The sequence below is a fragment of the Macaca mulatta genome, chromosome 2, assembly GCF_049350105.2.
Source record: "Macaca mulatta isolate MMU2019108-1 chromosome 2, T2T-MMU8v2.0, whole genome shotgun sequence".
NCBI classification, from domain to species: domain Eukaryota; kingdom Metazoa; phylum Chordata; class Mammalia; order Primates; family Cercopithecidae; genus Macaca; species Macaca mulatta.
The window spans coordinates 3,476,820-3,500,212 of record NC_133407.1 but is presented as its reverse complement, the minus strand read 5'-3'; the positions used below and the strand labels follow the sequence as shown (position 1 = coordinate 3,500,212).

Sequence of the window (23,393 nt, the reverse complement as noted above, 5' to 3'; positions counted from 1 at the left end):
GTTAAACAGAGTTAACCATTCCACTCCTAGCTTATGCCCCGGTGATGTGAAAACATATGTCCACACAAAAACTTTTTTTTTTTTTTTTTTTTTTTTTTTGACACAGAGTCTCACTCTGTCGCCCAGTCTGGAGCGCAGTGGCGCGATCTAGGCTCACTGCAAGCTCCACCTCCCGGGTTCACGCCATTCTCCTGCCTCAGCCTCCCAAGTAGCTGGGACTACAGGCGCCGCCACCTCGCCCGGCTAGTTTTTTGTACTTTTAGTAGAGACGGGGTTTCACAGTGTTAGCCAGGGTGGTCTCAGTCTCCTGACCTCGTGATCCGCCTGCCTCCGCCTCCCAAAGTGCTGGGATTACAGGCATCGGTCACCACGCCCGGCCAACAAAAGCTTCTAAGTAAATGTTCACAGCAGCATTATTCATAACAGCCTCAAAGTGGCAAGAACCCAAATGTTCATCAACTGATGAATGGATGATGTGGCATAATTATCCATACGATGGAATAGCATCCAACCGTAAAAAAGGTGAAGTATTAATGCAATGCTACAACGTGAACCCTAAAAACACTAGGCTAAGTAAAAGAAGCCGGACACAAAAGACCACATATTAATGAGTCCATTTGTAGTAAATATTCAGAATAGACACATTTATAGAGACAGCAAGCTGATTTGTAGTCTCTAAGGACGGGGGAGACAGGAGGATGGAGAGTGACGCTAATGGATACAGGGTTTGTGAGGTGACAAGTGTTCTAGAATCAGTGGTCATAGTTGTACAACCTTGGGAATATACTAAAAACCACTGGATTGTATATGTTAAATGAGTGAGCTTTATGATACATGAATTACATTTCAATCTTTATTGCAAAAAAAGGTAATTATGTATCTTTTTAAAATATGGCCTATAGGAACAAGGAACAGTCAGGAAGTCATGAGGAATGACTGATGCCCAAAGCTGGAACAGTTAATCCGTGCACTGAGGCCCCAGCAGATTTTATAAATCCCCATCTATCAGTATATTTCATCTATATCATCACCCCAAGGCTTTGCCTTATAATTTCAACACATACTTGTGGGCTTATCCAGAGTTTATTGTATTTGATACAATACTATACAAAGTTATTCCCCATAGAGCCATGATTATAAAGTTTTCCAGAAGAAACATACATTGGTACACAAACTACTATAGTTGTTTTCATGAGTATATTACAATTTAAAAGAAAGCCACTGTTAAATGCCTTTGATAAAATATGCACTGTTCTCTGAACACTGCCATATAAAATGTCAGCCTATCTTTTCAAAGCGCCTCTCCCTTCAGGACATGTACCTTTGATCACCTCTTTTCCAGACCATCATAACTTATTCAAAAGTTTCATTCAGGTGCAAGGTGCCTGCTGCTGTGACAAGCTGGAAAATCCGCTGCATTTCCAGGGTCACCTGTTTGTCATTAGCTTCATCAATGAGACAGCCAGCATCAAGGTCAAGGCCTTCACATCCAGGCTTCTCTCAAGCCCCACCTAGGAGCTAAGGTATTCAACTTTTCCAAGTCACTCACAGGTTTGCTCTTGAACTCAAAGAAACTCTGAGAATCCCCTACTGCACTTTAACATTTGTCCGGTCATTCCCAGTCCTTGGCATGTGCTCCTCCTGGAACCCAACAGTCACCTGTAAGTGGCTGCTGAGGTTTAAAGGGTGTGCCCCGAATTCACGTATTGGAAATGTGATCCCCGGTGATGCTGCTGGGAGGTGAGGCTTTCATGAGCTGATGAAGTCATTAAGAGGGATTCACGCCCGTCTCCCAGGCCTGGGTTACTTCTCTTGGGAGGGAGGGAGTTCTCACTCACTCACGGCACTGGATGAGTTAGCAAGAGTAGCTGGTATAAAGCCAGGTGCCCCTCACGCTGTGCCCCTTCCGCATGCCTCTGCTTCCCTCCCCAGAAGCTGCCACCGTGCTCTGGGACTTCCCAGTCTCCAAAACCTCAAGTTAAATAAATATCTTTCTTTTCTGAATTACCCAGGCTCAGGTATTTTTATGGTGACAGAAAACAGACGAGGATTGTGGGGGATGTGCAGTTTCCTTCTTCCTCCTAATTTGTCACCAGGAAATGGAGCAATCCAGTCTCAGGCTCTGAAAGAGGCTGAGGTTTGAGGGAAAAGGGACAGATCACTGACAACTCTTCTAAGATATCCTGGGTTTCATCACTATAGTTATTAGTCAGTCAACTATACATATTTGTTGAGAACACAGATTGTGCCAGAAACAGTGCTGAGACTATAGTGTCCACGGGAGAAAGAGGAAGCACCCCGTCCACTGTCCTGTGCTTCTGTATGGAGGATGCTCCCCCCGTCCACTGTCCTGTGCTTCTGTATGGAGGATGCTCCCCCCGTCCACTGTCCTGTGCTTCTGTATGGAGGATGCTCTCCTGGACAAACACCCTGGCCTCTTGCTCCCCGCCCCATCCTCCTCCCCTCCTCACACACTAACTCCTCCCTAAGGCAGGAGGAGAGACGGACCTGACCGGTGAGTTTGGGAAGCAAGTCAGCCCCGGCCCCCACCTCTCTTTCTCTTCTCCGGAATCTACCTGGGCAGAACCTGCCCCTCCCTGCGGGGAGGCGTCTCTCCAGCTCTCGTGTCCCAGGTTAAGAGGCTGCTTGCCCGCTCTGTCACTTCCAACTCAGGCCAGAAATAAGGATGGCATCTATGGGGTTCCCGTAAACCTCAATAGATGAAGGGAGGTAAGGTCTCTGCTTTCTGGAGATTACCTTCCAGGAGGGGGCACAGAGAGACTACAAACAAGTTAACAGGACAGTTACTTGCTCAAACATGCAGAGCACACTCCAGCCTGAGACCCGCACACTTGCAGTGGCCTCAGACGGAGTCTCGCCCAGATGGCTGTGGCTCCCTCAGGTCCTTCAGGCTCTGCGCGAATGGCACCTTATCCATGGAGCCTTCCCTGGCCACCTACGCACCACGGCTAACAACTCCCCACACTGACAACCACACACTTCCTATCTCCTCAGCCTGCTTTACTTCTCTCTGTAGAACTGCTCACAATCTCACTCGCTCTATATTTATTTATTTGTTAAAAATATATCTCCCATACCTTCCCTGCAACCCCAGAACTTCAGCTCCACGAAGGCAGAAACTTGTTCCGTTCCCTGCTGTTCACAAGTACCTAGAACAGTGCCTGGAATGGGACACGCACCCAACAACCCCCGATGAATGAATACATGAAAAAATGAATACATGCTATAAAGGAAACGCACAGCTGGGCGTGTTGGCTCACAACTGCGATGCAACATTTTGGGATGCTAGGGCAGGAGGATCACCGGTTTGAGACCATCCTGGGCAAGAAGGTGAGATCCCAGCTCTACAAAACAATTAAAAAAAAAAAATTGGCCGGGCGCGGTGGCTGATGCCTGTAATCCCAGCACTTTGGGAAGCCGAGGCGGGTGGATCACAAGGTCAGGAGTTTGAAACCAGCCTGGCGAAGATGGTGAAACCCCGTCTCTACTAAAAATAAAAAAAAATTAGCCAGGCGTGGTGGTGGGCACCTGTAATCCCAGCTACTTGGGAGGCTGAGGTAGGAGTATGGCTTGAACCCGGGAGGCAGAGGTTGCAGTGAGCTGAGATTGTGCCACTGCACTCCAGCCTGGGCAACAAAGTGAGACTCTGTCTCAAAAAAAAAAAAATTAGCTGTGCATGGTGGCACATGCCTGTAGTCCTAGCTACTCAGGAGGCTGAGGCAGGAGGATCCCCTGAGCCCAGGAGTTTGAGGCTACAGTGAGCTGTGAACATACCATTGTGCTCTACTCTAGCCTGTGCGGCAGACAGAAAGAAACCCTGTCTCAAAAAAACAAAAAGGCCAAGCGCGGTGGCTCACACTTGTAATCCCAGCACTTTGAGAGGCCAAGGCAGGTGGATCACCTGAGGTTAGGAGTTCATGACCAGCCTGGCCAACAGAGTGAAACACCATCTCTACTAAAAATACAAAAATTAGCTGGGCGTAGTGGGAGGCACCTGTAATCCCAGCTACTCGGGAGACTGAGGCAGGAGAATCGCTTTAACCCAGGAGGTGGAGGTTGCAGTGAGCCAAGATCGAACCCTTGCGCTTCAGCCTGGGTGACAGAACAAGACTCCTTCTCAAAAAAAAAAAAGAAAAAAATGCACAAGGTGATGGGAAAGATGAAGGCTGGCATGAGGGTTGCATTAGAAAAGAGATTCAGGGAAGGTCTTTCTGAACTGTTAACATTGGAGCTGACGGCACAAGGGAAATACTACAAAGAAGTAATATTGTTGTGCTCCGTGGAGGCCACACAAACAGCGGCTGGTGGGCCCCACCGCCGCTGCAGAGAGCTGGCCAGCACGGGCAAGGAGAGGAGACGTGAGAGGTGCCTTTAGGCCTGTTCACTGTGATCACTTTCCCAGAAGTCAGTAGAGTAGAACCGTGTCATGAGACTGGACCTGAAACAATACACACAGCAGCACTGGGCTAAACTGGACTAAATGCAACACAGCAACACCGATGTGATGGCCCCAGCTCCAGCAGCCATCCGGGACCACGAAGACAGCGCCACTCTCAGGGATGACGAAACAGAGAGCTGGAAGGAGCCAAGGACCCTGGTGACTTCACAAACCCCCCATGCCAGTCCAGGAATGCCTACCTCTGGACTGCATTGAAATGAGACATAAATTCAACCTTGTTTAAGCTACCATTATTTGGGGGTTTCATGGTATGTTCTGTCAAACCTGATCCAGCAGGAAAGGCCCATGGAATGGATAAGTCTTGATCTAAGTTTTACAAGTGTCAGACTGCACTTGACAGAATGAGACAACAGATGCTCAGAAGCAGAGCAGGCAAAGCGCCATGAGAAGGAACAGCTTGTCCTAGAACTCAGGAAGCTCAGCCACTGCTTTGGGTCTAGGACGTTGACATGACCTGGGAGGACAGGTAGCCAGAAGCCACTGGAGGTTCTGAATGGAACTGATACATTGAGGCAGCATTTTGGCCAGGCACGGTGGCTCATGCCTGTAATCCCAGCACTTTGGGAGGCTGAGGCGGGCGGATCACAAGGTCAAGAGATTGAGACCATCCTGGCCAACATGGTGAAACCCGGTCACTACTAAAAAAATACAAAAATTAGCTGGGTGTGGTGGCAGGTGCCTGTAGTCTAGCCACTCAGGAAACTGAGACAGGAGAATTGCTCGAACCTGGGAGGCAGAGGTTGCAGTGGGCCGAGATCATACCACTGCACTCCAGCCTGGCGATAGAGCAAGACTCCATCTCAAAAAATAAATAAATAAATAAATAAATAAAAATTAAAAAGGCAGCATTTTAGCAAGGTGAATGTGGCAGCCTTTCCCAGGTCAGCACAGCCAGAATAGCCAGGATGGAAAAGTCATAGTTAAAGAGTTCCTGAATGCCCACTATGAGCCAGGCATCGCGCTCCCCAGGGAAGGCTACCCAGAGGACAGGATGCCTGAACTGGGTCTGAGAGACCAGCAGGAGGGCAGCAGGCATTCCTGGATTTCTTACAGCAGTGACTCCCAAGCCCGCCTATGTAGCTCCATCCAAATACAGATCTCCAGGCCCCACCCAGGAGATTCTGAGCCCAAAGGCTGGGGTGGGGCCCAGGATTCTGTATTTTTAAAAGTGTCCCCAGGTGATTCTGATGCATTTAGAAAACAGACTTACTGTATAGGCTAGAAGCAGCTCCTATACTGGTACCTGGAACATAGCAAGTTCCGAAGTTTACTAATTAACAAATAACATGCTTCCCTGTTCACAGGTAACAAACTAACAGATTAATTAAAACTTTCAAACATATTTAAAACAAGATACAACCCTACATGAATCCTTTTTAGCTAATATCCAATTAGCCAAAATAAAATCTAAGGTCACTAATAATGTTCTATGATCTATTTCCGCAACCACTTCAGCTAAAAGGTGTTTCTATGCCACCTGAAAATGGCCTGAGACCTCGGTGTGTGAGCACCACCCCCGTGCCCGTTCACTGAGGCCCTGTTCTGCATCTTGCAGCCATGCTGAGGTCCCAGAGCCATCCGAAGGGAAGAAGAGCCCCCAGGCTATCTTCAGACAGTTCTAACACAATTCAAATCAATTCTCCCTGGGAATAAAAATAAACTGCCCCCGGACTTTATCTTACAAGACTGAGGTGCTCCTTAAGGGGGAAATATGGCACAAAGGGAACAGCACTGACCTAGGATGAAGGTCCAGCCGCAACTAACTCTCCAGAAAGTCTTAGGCAAGTGTCCTCACCTGTCATGCTATATACCACAAACCCCTTCCAGCTCTGACACAACCAGTGAGAAATTCTAGTTTCCTTCTTCCGAGTCAATACTGAAAAAACAATTCCAGTATAAAATCCCCTCATATGTCAGGTGCTAGGGATGCAGCATTTAAGGTCAGTGTCAATGCCCTTAAAGAGTTTAGAGTCTAGCAAGGAAGACAAATAATTAATCCAACGATTATATAAATACAACTGTGATAAATGTTACTAAGGAATAGTGCTTGGAGTTTGAAAGTGTGTAATGGGAGCTCAGGAAAGGTTTACCGAAGAAATAACACCAAAGCCGAGACCTGAAAGCTGAGTACTAAGGATGGGGACAGGGAGTACTCCAGAAGGAGGAAAGGCATGTGTGATATGTTCTTTTCAGAAATATTCCAAACCTGAGGAATAATTAAATCACAAGTAAAATGAAGCAAACCTTTTAGAATCACACATTAAAAAAAAAAAAAATCACACATTTAAAGGAAAAAAAAAAGCAGTTTTCATCACAAACAGAAAAATTTACAAAATATGAACTAAAAAATAATGGGAATGCCAGGTGCAGTGGCGTGTGCCTGTAATCCCAGCTATGCGGGAGGCTAAGGCAAGAGAATCGCTTGACCTCAGGAGTTCAAGACCAGCCTGGGCAACACAGCAAGAATTCTTACCAAAAACAAAACAAAACAAAGAAATGGAGTCCAGGCACAGAGACTCACGCCTGTAATTCCAGCACTTCGGGAGGCCGAGGCGGGTGGATCACCTGAGGTCAGGAATTTGAGACCAGCCTGGCCAACATGATGAAACCTGGTCTCTACTAAAAATACAAAAAATTAGCCACCACAAAAAATTAGCCGGGCGTGGTGGCACGCGCCTGTAGTCCCAGCTACTCAGGAGGCTGAGCCAGGAGAATCGCTTGAACCTGGGAGGCAGAGGTTGCAGTGAGCCAAGATCACACTGCTGCACTCCAGCCTGGGCGACAAGAGCAAAACTCTCTCTCAAAAAAAAAAAAAAAAATTAGCCAGCGTGGTGGTGGGCACCTGTAATTCCAGCTACTCAAGAGGCTGAGGCAGGAGAATGGTTTCAACCCAGGAGGCAGAGGTTGCAGTGAGCCGAGATCGTGCTGATGCACTCCAGCCTAGGCAACAAGAGCAAATCTCCGTCTCAAAAAAAAAAAAAAAAAAGTAATAGGAGCAATGTTATGCCAGGACCGATAAACCCTTATCCGACCACTGATATCTGGCTAGAAATCCCCAGACACTAGACCCTCACCCCTCACACCTCAACAGAAGAGGTATCAGTTCCCTCCGGTCATTTGCAGCTGCCTCCAGGCCTTGAGTGAGGCTGCTGGAACTGGGCCCAGTAAAGTGGGGTAATCCGAGCATGAAACACTTACGCCAAGACAGGATGAGCTCGGCCCTGAGGCTGGATCTACCCCGGGCCAATATTTCTGATGCCAACTAAGAGTGCCAGGCATTGTACACAGGGATGGATGATAAGACATGATATAGTCACAGTACCAGGGAAGTAGAAGAGGAAAGAAGGGACGGTTCCTTGGCTCCAAGGAGGGGATGGTATCTGAAGATGGGTAAGACTTGGAAATGGAAAGAAGGAGCACCCCAACAGTGGGAATGACAGAAGCAAAGGCAAGTAGGCTGGAAAGCACTGGGTGTGCAGCAAGAGCTGCAGCGGGAGCTCCGGACAAGGGGACAGAGATCTGGCAACGGTGCAGAGTAGGCCCAGAGAGATGACAATGCTGATATTCCAGGTGGTGTTTGGAGACCTGGTCAAATTCCAAGATCTGCCCAGACTGACCCTATGGCCAAGGGCCCTCAGTTTTCTACCGCGAACTAGTGCAATGTTTCTCAAATATTAGAGTCATTAGGATCACCTGGGACAGGTTGCCAGGCTCCTCCTCCAGAAAGGAGCTTCAGAGGTCCAAGGGTCTAGGGACTTTCTCAGGGGAGGTGAAAGCTGAGTAAAGAATGGCCAAGGGCCCAAGAGGACACTGCAGGCAGAGAGTACAGCACGTATAAGACCCACTCTACACAGAGCTAAGGTATGAGGTGCATGTAAAGAAAGGAGGAGAGGTGAAGCCAGAGAGGTGGACCAGGCTCACAACACAACAGCCCTACCAAGAAACTGGGACTTGACTCCATAGGCAACAAGGAGCCACTGCAGACTCACGAAGCCTGCAGAATCCTGGCAGCAGCTCCCCTAGGCACTCACATAAACAACTCCTACCTCAGCATGCTTCCCCAATCAACATCAGTCTCCACCCTTTAATATCACCTACTACTCCTTTTCCAAAATCTGGCCTCGGATCCCCTCTGTACAACTATTCAAAATCAAATAAGCAATTCGACCTAGGTAATTCCCACTATGTCAGGAACCCATCTCAGACAAGGAGAGCCAGGCAGTGAAGAAAGATGATAAACAGAGATGGAAGCTGTCATGGAGGCAGATTGGTCCGGCCTGGGACAAGGCGGCCAGCTTTGCTCTCCCCAGATCATATCTGTTCCTCTTGAGCTTTCTCTTCCTCATTCGGAGAAACTCCAGCCTTCTCTAAATGGGTTCATGACCCTTGGAGGAAGGGGTAAAAGGGACACAGAGAGGAGATAAGATGGTTCACAATGAGTTTGACCAGATCGGACCGAAATACCTTAAGAGCAATGAGAAACGTCACTGCAACTTCAACACTTCCAGCGGCCTCACCAAGGCCCTCTCCAGTTGCTCAGGATGACTACTGGTGACCAGTCCCATCCTCATAAGTCAAAAACTGAGAAACATAAACAGAGGTGCAGACTCTGAAGGCAGTGCTGAACCCTGCAACGTTAGCAAAATGGGGGGGTGCGGACTCTGCTGGGGGCTGCACTTAATTGGGGGAGAGGAAAGCGAGGCGGTCATTAAAAACGCAGCTCCACTACTCAGCACCACCTGAGCGCGTCTGGCTCCGGGACACGCCCCCGAACGACACCTCCCGCAGGTTGTGAACACTAGCTTGCAAGCTAGTTCCCCGGATCCCCTCCGGGAGCGCGCACTGACCTCGCCTAGGATGGGGTGGGTCACCCACCGGGAGCCCCCAGCTGCGGCCCGCTCACCTTGCACTTGAAACCAGCGGCGGGCGGCAGGAGCTCCCGCAGCAGGCCCTTGGCCACCTCGCGGCTGGCCTCCTCGCTCACGAAGTGAAGGTTAAGCACCTCGTGCGCCTCGAACTTGGCGAGGCGCAGCAGCGAGCGCAGCGCGACGCGGGCCTTGGCCTGCAGCGCGACATTGTGCTCCGCCTTGGTGAACATCATCAGCAGGTGGTAGTCCACCGGCCCGGCCCCGCCGCCTTCCAAGCTCTTGGCCTTCGCGCCGGGGGCTGGCGCCACGGAGCCTCGCGCCACCTCCAGCGCGGGCGGCGAGGGCGCGGCGGGAGCCCCGGCGCGGGCCTCCTTCAGCCTCTTGGTGGCGCTGGAGAAGGTCTCCCGGCCCGAGCCGAGGTAGTAGAAGGCGCAGACGGCCAGCGCCGCGGCCAGCAGCAGGGCGCAGTAGTGGGAGCGCACAGCGCCCAGGCGCGCCATGGCCCGAGCGCATGGGAGCCCGCCTCGGAGGAGGCCCATGCGCTACGAGACCGCGGCGCCAGCGGTGCCAGCAACGCGGGAGAGCCCTCGGGGACCCGGACGCCGGCGGCCACTTAGCCCCGGCGGCAGGCGGCGGCCATGGCGGGGGCGGGGCCGTGCCGCCTGGAGCCAATCGCGGGCGCCGGTGCGTGGAGGGGCGGGGCCGGTCTGCCGTAACCGCTGGGTCTTAGGTTCCGAGGGTGTTAGAGGCCCGGCTGGGGGTTCAGTGGGATCCCGTGCCCGGCGTGGGAGGGGCGGACTGAGGACCCCATACTCAACCACTGAAGCACCACTATTTCTAGGAATTCTTCCTAATTTAAGAATGTTCTAAAATATTTAACCATAAGAATAAAGCAAGGCCAAGTATGGTGGCTTAGCCTGGGAATGGTGGGTTACGCCTGTAATCCCAGCATTTTGGGAGGCTGAGGCGGGCGGATCACCTGAGGTCAGGAGTTCGAGACTAGCCTGCCCAACATGGCGAAACACCATCTCTACTAAAAATACAAAAAATTAGCCAGGCATGGTGGCGGACACCTGTAATTCCAGCTACTTGAGAGGCTGAGGCAGGAGAATCGCTTGAACCCAGGAGGCGGAGGTTGCAGTGAGCCAAGATTGCGCCTCTGTACTCCAGCCCGGGGAAACAGAGCAAGACACTGTCTCAAAAAACAAACATAAAAATAAAGCAAAGTTAGGTTCATGAAGGCAAAAGATTGGAATCAAATGGTCATCAATGAAGTAGTTAAAGCTAAAATAATGCAGTCATTAAAAGTGATGTTTTCAACAAACTGCAGGTGGAAATTTTAAAAACAAATGGGTGAGGTGGCTCATGTCTGTACTCAAAGCTATGTGGGAGGCTGAGGTGGGAGAATCACTTGAATTCAGGAGTTCAAGGCTGCAGTGAGCTATGATTGCCACAGGACTCCAGCCTGGGCAACAGTGCAAGACCACATTTCCAAAAAAAAGAAAATAGCTACCCAAGCTGAGCCTTGAAAGGAATGGAGGCGCCCGAACGGAGGAACTTAGGTTAGCAAAAAGCGAAGCTGGAGGCACCAAGAGGGAAAGCTTTAATCTCTGCACCTTTTTTCCCCCAGTTTCTTGGAGGCTTTAAGCCGTCTCCCCCTCTCCCTGTACCCGAGCTGGAGCTGGGCAATTTAAACCGGCAGCTCCTCCCTTTTCCCGCTGCCCTGGGAGGAAATGGCCCGGGCCGCAAGTCGTCCCGGAGGCCGAGCGGAGGGAGGCTGGAGGATGCGGCCAGCAGGGGGACCCCGCCGCCCGCACGAACCTGCGAGGCTGCTCCCCGAGCCCCAGCGCAGCAACGCCCTGGAGGGCGACTTTCATCCGTTTTTTGTTTTATAAGCAACTTTTAACACTTTATCAAGAGCCTTTTTGGGAGTACCAGGGAGTTTTGCACACCAAGGTCCCCCGCCCAAAGTCACACAGCTAGCCAGTGGCAATTTCGACCCTAGGCAGTTAGTTGTACACTGCTAACTAGATAAAAACGTACTAACTTCAGGCTTCTAAGAATTGAGGCTATCCCAGTTTTTAAGTAAACACGCACAAGTGCTGTGCATGCTTGAGAGAGGAGGAGGTGAAAATAATGGACAAACGCACATATAGATTGGTCTCTCAGAGTTTGTTGGGCTCTGCCATCATTTCTCAAAGTGTGGGTAGAGCCCACCTTTCCCAGATCTTCGGTCCATCTCATTTCTAACTCTTGTTCTTTTCTATTGGAGCAACACTTTTCTGGAAAACACTGGATCTCTGAAACAGGCCTGGAACAAGTTCACACATACTACTCACCTTGGGGGAAAACCCAAATAGCAAAATTACCACACTCCAGCAGTTCATGTGATCCTTACAACTCTATGAGATAGAAGTATTTTACAGTGGAGGAAATTGAGATTTAGAGAATTACCCAAATGTAGTAGGCTAGTAAATAAAGGAGCTGGAATCCTAACCCAAGTCTTACTGTTTCCAATTCCAAGCGTCTAGTCAAGATTAGCTCCAAAAACAGTTAACTCAAGCTCTGAGTTGTGTGTATTTTACCACAACTGTTAGCATATGGTTAACAGCTGGTTAAGAGAGCAAGCCCTGAGGTGGATGATCCAGGCTGAAATTCAGGCTCTTCCACTACAGGTTGTTGGACTTTACACAAGTTACTTAATCACGCCGAACTGCAATTTCACCATATAGAAAATGGGGCTAATACTAGTATCTATGCTTCATTGGCTTATGAGAGACAATATTTAAAAAGCAGTTAGAACAGTGCCTACCAATAAACTCTACTAAAGACACCACACTCCTTTTTTAAAGCCTAAATATCCAACACATGCGAAAACACAATTCGGCAACCATAAGCTTTTCTGGGGTATTTACAAATAAACCCCAAATCTCTATTAAAGCTTTATTATATGTTCCACAGGCTCTCCAAGAAGCATGCTAGAGTATTATTAAATTCTAATTACTGTTCACTAATAAAGGAGAATTCTAGAATTTGTGCCTTTTCGTCCCCTATCTACACCATCAATAAGGTGAGTTTTTTTTCCCCCTCTTATTTTATAATCAATTTATTCAACAAACATTTCTTCAAACCTTTGTAAGAACACTACTCCCGGAATTTATGGCTAAGACATAATGATCATTTAAATTTTACATAAGGTGTGACCGGATGTGGTGGCTCATGCCTGTAATTCCAGCACTTTGGGAGGCTGAGTTAGGCAGATGCTGAGGTGTGCAGATCATGAGGTCAGGAGTTTGAGGCCGGCCTGACCAACACGGTGAAAATCCCGTCCCTACTAAAAATACAAAAATTAGCTGGGCATGGTGGCTGGCGCCTGTAGTCCCAGCTACTCAGGAGGCTGAGGCAGGAGAATCGTTTGAACCCGGGAGGTGGAGGTTGCAGTGAGCTGAGATCGCACCACTGTACTCTAGCCTGGGTGACAGGGTGAGGCTCCATCTCAAAAAACTAAAATTTTTAAAAAATCAAAAATACAAATAAAGTGCAGTGGTGGCGCGATCAGGCCACTGTAACAAAAAAATAAATTTTACACAGGAAGTCAGAAAAATAATTCTGACTTACTATATTGTTCTGACTTATCACTGATAATGCATCATTCTGACTTATCGATATTATTGTAGCTTATCATTCCCAATTATTTGCCTATAAATAAAAATTAAAAGTTGCAGCTTCCCGAAGTGTATTGCGGACAGAAAGCAAAAACAGTAGGTTCAAAGTAGCCAGTCAGCTATTTATCCAATAGATACTGAGTGCCTATAACATATGAAGCATAGTGGTAGCACAATTAAAAAGGATGCAGTATGACTGATGGTAATATTCGCTGTTTTCTCAGAGATAGGTAACTGGTGTATCATAACATGTCTAAATACACAAAGAACTTGAGTTAAGCACAATAACCTTTCAGTTCTAACTTTGGCCAAGTTCTCTGATTTCTGACCAGAGATTAGGTAAATGTTTTTCCTGTTGAGCCATTTCCACATTGTAAGGTTGCATAGATTATCCAACCTCTCTGCTTCAGACCCTGGCTTACATGTCACTGCCTACACAAATGATCTTTAAATACCTCCTATCCAGTGTCTGGGCTAAGTGCCATCCTCCACAATTCTGTGAGGGCCACCTATATATATACTACCCTAGTCTCATCTTTCTTCATTGCAAGAACGTGACTCCAAGAGAACAGAATATACATTTGTTTTTTATTAACCACAATATACCCAGAACCTAACAGTGCCTACCACATTGGATGAGTCTCAAAAATATACTCAACCACTGAAGCACCATTATTTCTAGGAATTCTTCCTAATTTAAGAATGTTCTAAAATATTTAACCATAAGAATAAAGAAAGGCCAAGTATGGTGGCTTAGCCTGGGAATGGTGGGTTACGCCTGTAATCCCAGCATTTTGGGAGGCTGAGGAGGGCGGATCACCTGAAGTCAGGAGTTCGAGACTAGCCTGCCCAACATGGCGAAACACCATCTCTACTAAAAATACAAAAAATTAGCCAGGCATGGTGGCGGACACCTGTAATTCCAGCTACTTGAGAGGCTGAGGCAGGAGAATCGCTTGAACCCAGGAGGCGGAGGTTGCAGTGAGCCAAGATTGCGCCTCTGTACTCCAGCCCGGGGAAACAGAGCAAGACACTGTCTCAAAAAACAAACATAAAAATAAAGCAAAGTTAGGTTCATGAAGGCAAAAGATTGGAATCAAATGGTCATCAATGAAGTAGTTAAAGCTAAAATAATGCAGTCATTAAAAGTGATGTTTTCAACAAACTGCAGGTGGAAATTTTAAAAACAAATGGGTGAGGTGGCTCATGTCTGTACTCAAAGCTATGTGGGAGGCTGAGGTGGGAGAATCACTTGAATTCAGGAGTTCAAGGCTGCAGTGAGCTATGATTGCCACAGGACTCCAGCCTGGGCAACAGTGCAAGACCACATTTCCAAAAAAAAGAAAATAGTAATGGTAATAAGTGGAAGAAAAGTCTATACAAACTAAGAAACATATTCACTAACTGCAATGTATGGAACTTATGTGAATTCTGATTTGCACAATCTATTTTTAAAATCGTATTTGAGACAACCAATTTGAATATTGATTATGTAGTTTTGTAGCTTAAGAAGTGTTACGATTTTTTAAACAGTCCTTAACTTTTAGATGTACATACAGAATGATTTGCTGGTGAAAGGTCTAGGATTTGGTTCAATAAAAAGTCCAGGAAAGGGGAAAAATGGGTAGGAGAATAAATATAAGCCATGGGCTTATATTATAGCTATTGAAGTTATTTTCTCTACTTGTACATGCTTGAAATTTCCCATAAATTTTAAGGTCCCCCCATCTATTAAGTGAAAAAGTGGGTAACAGTATGATCCCATTGCATAACTGTATAAATACACACACCCAAAGGTCTAGAAGGGTATACACCAAAAAAGTAACAGTATCTCCCTCAGTACTATCCAGTAGAACTTCCTGTGACAATATATATATTCTACAATCTCCCCCGTTCAAAACAGTAGTCACTAGCCACATGGGGCTACCAAGTTCTTAAAATGCAGCAGTAAGATTGAGGAAATGAACTCTGTCTAATTCTAATTAAGTAGCCACATGTAGCTAGTGAGTTCCATTTTGGACAGCACAGGTAAGACAATGGAATTGTGAATGAGTCTCTTGCTTCTTCTTAACATTTCTCCACAAACAAAAAGCTTTGTTTTTGCAATAATTAAAAAATTAAACTGTTTTCACTTAAAATATTTACAGACTACTGATGTGGGTTCTCCACAGAACTATTCTGAAAATGAAATGAAGCTGAATAAAACAAGTTATATTGAAAAGTTTATGTGTCTGCTTTCAATTAGCTCTTTTTAAAAGCAAATGCAGGTGATTCACTTCGTTTGGTTTTTTCAACCTTCCATTCCTTCAGTCCCAATCACAGACAAACATGTGTGTCTGTTTACTAAAAGGATAAAATGTGAATGTACTGCATAGATTAGGAACATTAATGTCCATCATAATGGAAAAAAATTAGAGCAAGCCCCTCCCCACCCCCCCAAAAAAAGCTTTTTATCTTTTTGCCAATGAATTAGGGGCCATAACAGCTCTGCGAACAGAGAATTGTATAGTTAAAAGATCCAAATGGATTTATTGATCGAAGTAATCAGCAAATAGGATGAATGTGGATTTGAAAGGGCTGGGAAGAAATACAGTACCTTAAAAATAACTGCTGGTGACAGATATGTTCACAGTGTATTTCACAAGAAAATGTAAGTCAGCATGAAAGAACTAAGCCAGAGGTGAGATTTTTATTGACTTACTGTAATTTTTTGGCATACAAAGTACTTAATCAAGTATATTTACAATTCTTACATAATGTACATTTTGGAATAAAGATAATGTACTTTGCTCCATTTATAATGAGAAACTATTGTAAAACTACATTCATGAATTAGATACAAATCCTCTACATACTAATAAAAAGTAAATGGACTGTTGGTTATACATTCTTTAAAATATACCTTTTCACAGGTAGCAAGAAATAGTACATGTAATAAGTCTTTATGACTGGAATGATCCAGAAATATCACAAAGCACGAGTAAACACATATATAAAAGTAGCTCATCATTTCCAAAAGTTAACCTTTAGCCTTTGTGTAAAATAAATGGTGCCAACAACCTTTATAATGTAGCAAGCTTTCCCTGTTTAATATCCAAAAAATGGAGGGTGGGGAGGTTGAAGAAAATTAAGAAATTCAGCAAATAAGAGAGTGAAAAGACCAATGCAGAGAAAAGTTTATGTAATCAAACCTTGCTTTGTCTCCACATTATCACATTTTAAGTGGATAAATTTATGTAAACAGAAAAAGATGTCCACAAAACCGTATCTGTAGATGTCATCTGGAAGCATCAATAAATTGATAAGTATATGGTGAATTAAAATTACTTTTATAATGTTTTGCTTTCATTAATGTTATGGCAAAAATGTAAGATTTCCTACAATTTTGTCTTCAGATCCCAATCGAGCCCTTCAAACTTTTATTCAGGTTCTCCAGATTATTTGGAGTCTTTGTTATCAAAGCACAAGGAAAGCTGGCATTCATTATCAGACTTTGCTGCTTTACAATGATTTCAAATCATTTCATGATACAAATAAAGTGCCTCTGACTGGTAGTCAGACCTGGGTAATGGTGCCAACTCTGCCACCAGCTAGCAAATCAAATGACCCTGCTCTGTAAAACAAAAGGAGCACCCTAGGGTCAAAAAAGTAGACAACTTCGGAGCTCTTAGATTAAGATCTCAGAAATCCTACCGTGAGAATCCAGGGAGATAAAGCAATGTACACTGTACACTGTAAGTAGCAAAACAGTATACAAAGGGATGTTTTTATGTTTTCACCTTGTTTCATTCCACTCATTTTAATTGTGAGGAGCCCTGAATCCAAAAGGGTAGTGACTACTAGTCTAGTGCTCCTTCCACTGTATCATGCGGTTCTAAAGTCATTCTGGACATACAATCTATAAAAATACATCATTCTTCCAGCTCATGTCCATGGTCCAAAGTGATATTATACAGAAGTGTTATCTGACAATATAAGAATGATCTGGGAATGTCTGATTATTCAAAATGGTAGTAAATTTAGTCTTACACACAATTTACTGCGACCATACTTAATATGCATAAAATATTTTTAAAATACAAACTTAAATTGGCCAGATTCTGAATGTGTATTTTTTTCTTTTTCAAAATGCACTCATGAAGAACCAAAGTTCATATTCCAAATTAAATCTGTATGTCTGGAAAAGTAACCAATCAAAGTTCATTAAAATCTACAGTGAAAACCAGTATAAATCAGGCAAACACCATAATCTAATATCAGGAAATTTCTGAATTTCTAAGGATTATATTAAAGGTAACTTTTAAAACCTTAGAAATCTTAAGCACATAAATGTTGTAATGAAACACTGCAAATAACTGCTCAATTACTTTTATTCTAGCTCTAACATGAAATTGCATTTTATTAACTCTTCATAGTGCTATTCTTATTTTGATATTAATCTAATTTTTAAGTTAGTAAGCTAAAGATAATGAGCTAACAGATTAATAAGGAGTAAGAAATTAATAATAGCAGATAAGTTATGGAAAGAAAATAAAAAGGCCAATTACACTGACCAATGAAGCCCAGAAGCATGACTCACATTGTTTAAACTATGATTGCTTATAATGCACTGAATAATTCACAGCATAACATAACTCAGATTTGTTATACACCATAGAAAAGCTATTAGCTGACATGGCTAAATTCACCTAAGAGCCAACCTACCTTGTAACTATTAATTTAATTTAAAGCCTTGCTGTTTACTCCATCATTTCTGCCAAATGCAGTCCAAATTGGGTCTCAGCATATTTAAGAAATGAAGTCACAGAAATGTATTTCTGTATTGCCAGCCTCCCTGCAATATTAAAGATTTTGCTTTCTCTGAAGATATTCTGAACCATGATCATCTTTAGGGCACTTCAAATACATTTCTGACCACTAAATTTAAGTAGATACTAATTACTGCCACATTAACAACTCATAACTCAAGCCGCAGGAGGTAAGCGTGTCATAAGGAATTGCCTTTGCAACCACAGAGACTCCAGAGGTGATCTGAAGCACACACCAATGGCCAGATCCAAAAGGAAAACTGCCTCGATTTCCTCAGACAAAGGTCAGGATCTTTAGGAATGAAATCCTGGGATTAAAACAGGCAGGGGCACTATCACTGATGGAAAAGTGAGGTTTCTTTCTTTTTAACATTCTTCTTTTCTTTGAGCTTCTTGGTCAAATAATTTCAAGGTACACGCTAATAAAAACTACAAATCAGATTTTTGCCTTTAGTGAAGGTACCTAAAAAGCCAGATGATCTATGACTTTGAGATCACACAGCAAAGATAAAAATTTAATGTTCCTGTTATTGTTATAATTAAATACAATGCTGTGGGAGTTAGCATTTCCTCAGAAATAATTCACAAATATATTTTTATCCTCATCTAACATATAGTGACTATTACTAAATAAGCATTGCGTGCATGCAATTTGGCCAAATTATGGAACCTTTTCTGTGATGTGAACTTATTTCAATATAATTCCTGCTTGGCTAGATTCTGATTTGACGTTTAATCAATTTGTAAAACTCTAGTTACTGGGAAATGTTAGAAAATTTATCTATAATTGGATCATAACATTTTTAAATATTTAAAAACCTCTTTTATTTAGAAAGTATCAATAATATCATTTACATATAATTTCTAAAAGAAGAATAAACTTAATTGTTGACAACAATGGAAAGGAATCAAAATGCAAATTAGGCTGGGTGCAGTGGCTCACGCCTGTAATCCCAACACTCTGGAAGGCCAAAGCGGGCTGATCATCTGAGGTCAGGAATTCGAGACCAACCTGGCCAAAATGGTGAAACCCATCTTTACTAAAAACACAAAACAGCTGGGCATGGTGGCGGGTGCCCGTAGTCCCAGCTACTTGGGAGGCTGAGGCAGGAGAATGGCGTGAACCTGGGAGGAAGAGTCTGCAGTGAGCTGAGATCACGCCACTGCACTCCAGCCTCAGTGACAGAGCAAGACGCCATCTCAAAAAAAAAAAAAAGGCAAATTAATTATTTTATACTTAATAAGACATTTCAAAGATGGAATCAGACTAATTTGTGGCATATAAATGGTAATATGTTTATCCATAATATTTTGGAATTCAGGGGTCTGTGAATCATGTAACCGAACACTAAAGCTATATACATGATATAATTTAAAAGAATGTACACTGTGTACAAGTACACAAAATAGATGTAGAAAAAAATAAACAGTAATTTATTGCTATATATTTTAGTATTAACTAAGAATAAGTGGGGTTCTTTTTCTCCTTTGTACAGAGATTCTTTCACTAGGAGCAACAGCAAAACTATATCTTTAAAAGGACAAATTTCAAATATAAAAATGGCCTATATTATTTTATAAATTGATTTTTCCTTTAAAAGTTAAATTTTGATGAAAGCATAATTTTGCAACATTCAAGTAACCTGTTAGACACAGTTTTATTACATCGATACATCTGTCAAGGCTTCAGGAAATCAACCCAACAATGAAGAACTACACATTTTGAACTGGGTTTTTTTTTTTTGTGATTAAAATTTGCTGCATAAAATAAATCTAAAGGACTGAATTATGGTCTACCTGTACAGCCATTATACATACATACATTAAAGTACTGGACAATAACCTGTCATCTAAGAAGCATTTATGAACAAATGGGGAAAACACATTCTCTGGTTCTAATAAATCGTATATTGAGTGTATGAAAGCTAGGTTACCAAAACACATAAACACACACACCTATTTCTGAACCACCAAAAATCATCAGGAAAGCTAAAGAAAAAACATATTCTTGAGGCAGGCAGGACAGTTGGCTCCCACTTGATGAAGACATGCTTGACTGAATGATCCTGGGCAAGACGCACGGTGGGAAAAATTCAGTGCTACCACCCATTGGCAAAAGAATCATTTTCATCTGACCTCCTAGCATCTTGTAACCTAGAGATGGCCTAAATCTAGACTGAACTTTTATCTACAGAAATAGCCCTTTAAATAGGCTTTTTTAATAAAAGAGGTCCTAAATTAGGTTCCTCTCCAACTACTAGATAACTGTTTTAATTTGTAAATATATGAATGGGTACCTTTTTTCCAAGCCATTCAATATCTACCAAAATTAAGTAGAATTAAAGCAGTAAAAAATTGTGAAGTTTTAGCTGTATACATTAGGAGGTCACCAGATTTCATATTTTCCCATTTAAAAAAAATTCAGAATTTCTGTGAATCTTGCTGGAAACGATTTAGTTTCTCTGGATTATTGGATGCCATTTGGGAAAAATCACGAAATATGTCCTGGTAAGTTTCATCACCTGCATGAAATAAAATAAAGACACTTTAAACATTTACACAAGTATTAATAAAACAACATTCATATTTATTACTAGTACTATTTTATAATTCATTACATTAAAATTTTGTTCAGATGAGCATTTTTGGAAGAAAAGGGGCAACTAAAAATAAATGCTGAAAAATTATGTAACGAAAGAAAAAAAAAAACTATACCTGAAACAAGCACCTCAGATGCAGCCACAGAAGAAAGCTCGGAGTTAGAAAAGAGCAAAGATGCAAGTGTGTTAAAGCAATGTGAAGAAATACGTTTATTAACACATGAGGGGGAAAGTCATTCTAAATGAGGTATAGTAAATGAGACCTCCTTTCAATAAATGTTTCCCTTGATAAAGGCCAAAAGAAATGACTAAAACCTAAATACTAATGTTTTGGATGGATGCAAGTTATTAACAAGACAAACCGATAATCAGGACAAACTGATACTCAGGGAAAAATAATACTGTCTCTTAATTAAAAGGAATTTAAAAGAGCATGTAAAAAAGTAATTTTTTAGTCAAACTTTAGTGCGTAATTAAAACTAATGCACCTACATCCACTGCTTACTAAACTCATAAAATCTGGTCAGGTGTAGTGCCTCACGCCTATAATCCCAACACTTTGGGAGGCTAAGGGGTGGTGGGGGGGAGAACTGGTTGAGGCCAGGAGTTCAAGACCAGTCTGGGCAACATGCTGAGACTATGTCTCTACAAAAATTAACAACAAAATCCTAGAAAATGGCTTTAAGGTAGGGCGTGGTGGCTCATGCCTGCAATCCCAGCACTTTGGGAGGCCGAAGCGGGCAGATCACCTGAGGTCAGGAGTTTGAGACCAGTCCGGCCAACAGGATGAAACGCTGCCTCCACTAAAAATACAAAAATTAGCCAGGCGTGGTGGTGAGTGCCTGTAATCCTAGCTACTCGGGAGGCTGAGGCAGAAGAATTGCTTGAACCCAGGAGGTGGAGGTTGCAGTGAGCCGAGATCGCGCCACTGCACTCCATCCTGGGCGACAGAGCAAGACTCTGTCTCAAAAAAAAAAAAAAGAAAAAAAAAAAGGCTTTAAAATCATAGTTTTGCATATTTAAAAGTTGGGTTTGTTTTTGTTTTGCTGCAGGTCATATGAGCAAGAATGCTATGACAAAATGCAAGTAAATACCAAGGACATCTGTTAAATTAGAAAAATAAATGTGTATATGTATAAATATGTTGTCGAGAAAGAGATTATAGATACTGATATTATAGCTGACTGAATACCATTTTTCTTGTCATGAGAAACTAAATATACACACACATACAGATCAATCCCTCAGACAAAGGAATCTTATTTTCAAGACAAATCATTCATCATTAATGCTTCCTGCTAACATTAGCCTTATACAAATGCTTGGCATAATTCTGTTCTTAAGATTTCAACCACAGAATACTGTTTTTGAATATTATTGTTGTAACATGTTTTATAATTATCTCCTATAAGATACCTTGCATTCTCAAGCCTGTAATCCCAGCACTTTGGGAGGCTGAGACGGGCGGATCACGAGGTCAGGAGATCGAGACCATCCTGGCTAACACGGTGAAACCCCGTCTCTACTAAAAATACAAAAAAAACTAGCGGGGCGAGGTGGCGAGTGTCTGTAGTCCCAGCTACTCAGGAGGCTGAGGCAGAAGAATGGCGTAAACCCAGGACGCGGAGCTTGCAGTGAGCCGAGATCCGGCCACTGCACTCCAGCCTGGGTGACAGAGCAAGACTCCGTCTCAAAAAAAAAAAAAAAAAAGATACCTTGCATCCATCTTATAACACACTCATTGCTACAGTTGTTGTTAATAGTGCAGTAAGTTTTGTCAGTTTTTAAAAGGTGAGATTTTTGAGGCAAGAGATGTCATACCAAAAGCTAGAGAATTAAAAAAAAGTGAGGATAGGAATAAAGATCTAGTAAAAAGGTCTAACAGCATAAGCCAAGATTTTGAATTTAAAAATTTTAATACTTTTGGCCGGGCGCGGTGGCTCACGCCTGTAATCCCAGCACTTTGGGAGGCTAAGGCAGGCGGATCACAAGGTCAGGAGATCGAGACCATCCTGGCTAACACGGTGAAATCCCGTCTCTACTGAAAATACAAAAAATTAGCCAGGCGTGGTGGCGGGCGCCTGTAGTCCCAGCTACTTGGGAGGCTGAGGCAGGAGAATGGCGTGAACCTGGGAGGCGGAGCTTGCAGTGAGCCAAGTTCAGGCCACTGCACTCCCGCCTGGGTGACAGAGCAAGACTCTGCCTCAAAAAAAAAATGTTTTTTTTAACACTTTTTAGTCACTTTTTATATTTAGTCTAGGTAAAAAGCAACTTATTAACATCTCTATATAGTTTTCATTTAGCCCTGGAAATTTATTCCTGACTTGAATCAATCGATTAAACCTAACCAGTCTACTTTAAAAAGAAAAAAACAGTAAGAAGAGATTATTAACAGGTGGCTGAGAGTAACTAACATCTAACTCATATTGACATGACCAAAATAAAAGGTTGATACGCTGGAACAACTGGTAAGACAATCCAATTATACCCATGATTTCGCAAAAGTTTACTTCCACATCAAAAGACAAACATTGCTATTCTCATTTTTAACCATTCTAAAAGATATAAAATAAATAGAGAAGAGAGCAACAAATAGCAACAAACCATATAAAATATTTTTTCTAATTTTTAGATATTGAATTAAAATATTTAAAGTATTTATTGTAAACATTATAAATATTTTTAAAAGACTATTTAAACTGGATAGTCTGGAATTTTCCTTTCCAAGAAAGTGTAAAGTGCAGATTATAATACAAAAATACCACAAAGATTTTACCATTCAACACTAGAAGTAACTTAAAAGGCACACATTATACATTCAAGAAGAAACAGGAAGAAGGGTCTAGCAGACGTGAATACCAAACAGTCTACAGGTAGCACCAGATGAGCACTGTTAAGTATTACAACAGTACAATGGCAATATATGGCTTCTACTATTAGCAATGCATATTTTGTGTAACAAGCTATGGAAT

General features: G+C 43.2%; 2 protein-coding genes across 3 annotated transcripts in view; both read right to left on the bottom strand.

Moving 5' to 3' along the window:
* The window catches only part of XXYLT1 (xyloside xylosyltransferase 1), a 197,002-nt gene extending 187,013 nt beyond the window's left edge, over nucleotides 1-9,989 (bottom strand). Inside the window, 1 exon segment of the mRNA NM_001194076.3 lies at nucleotides 9,384-9,989. Coding sequence (NP_001181005.1) covers nucleotides 9,384-9,887 — 504 coding nt within the window. The 5' untranslated portion in view covers nucleotides 9,888-9,989.
* A 5,685-nt stretch (nucleotides 9,990-15,674) lies between these two features.
* ACAP2 (ArfGAP with coiled-coil, ankyrin repeat and PH domains 2) overlaps nucleotides 15,675-23,393 on the bottom strand; it is a 179,749-nt gene continuing 172,030 nt past the window's right edge. The window contains exon 24 of one of the 2 annotated variants that reach the window (XM_077990624.1): nucleotides 15,675-20,343. In XM_077990624.1, the coding sequence (XP_077846750.1) occupies nucleotides 20,243-20,343 (101 nt within the window). In that variant the 3' untranslated portion in view covers nucleotides 15,675-20,242. 2 annotated transcript variants of the gene reach the window in all.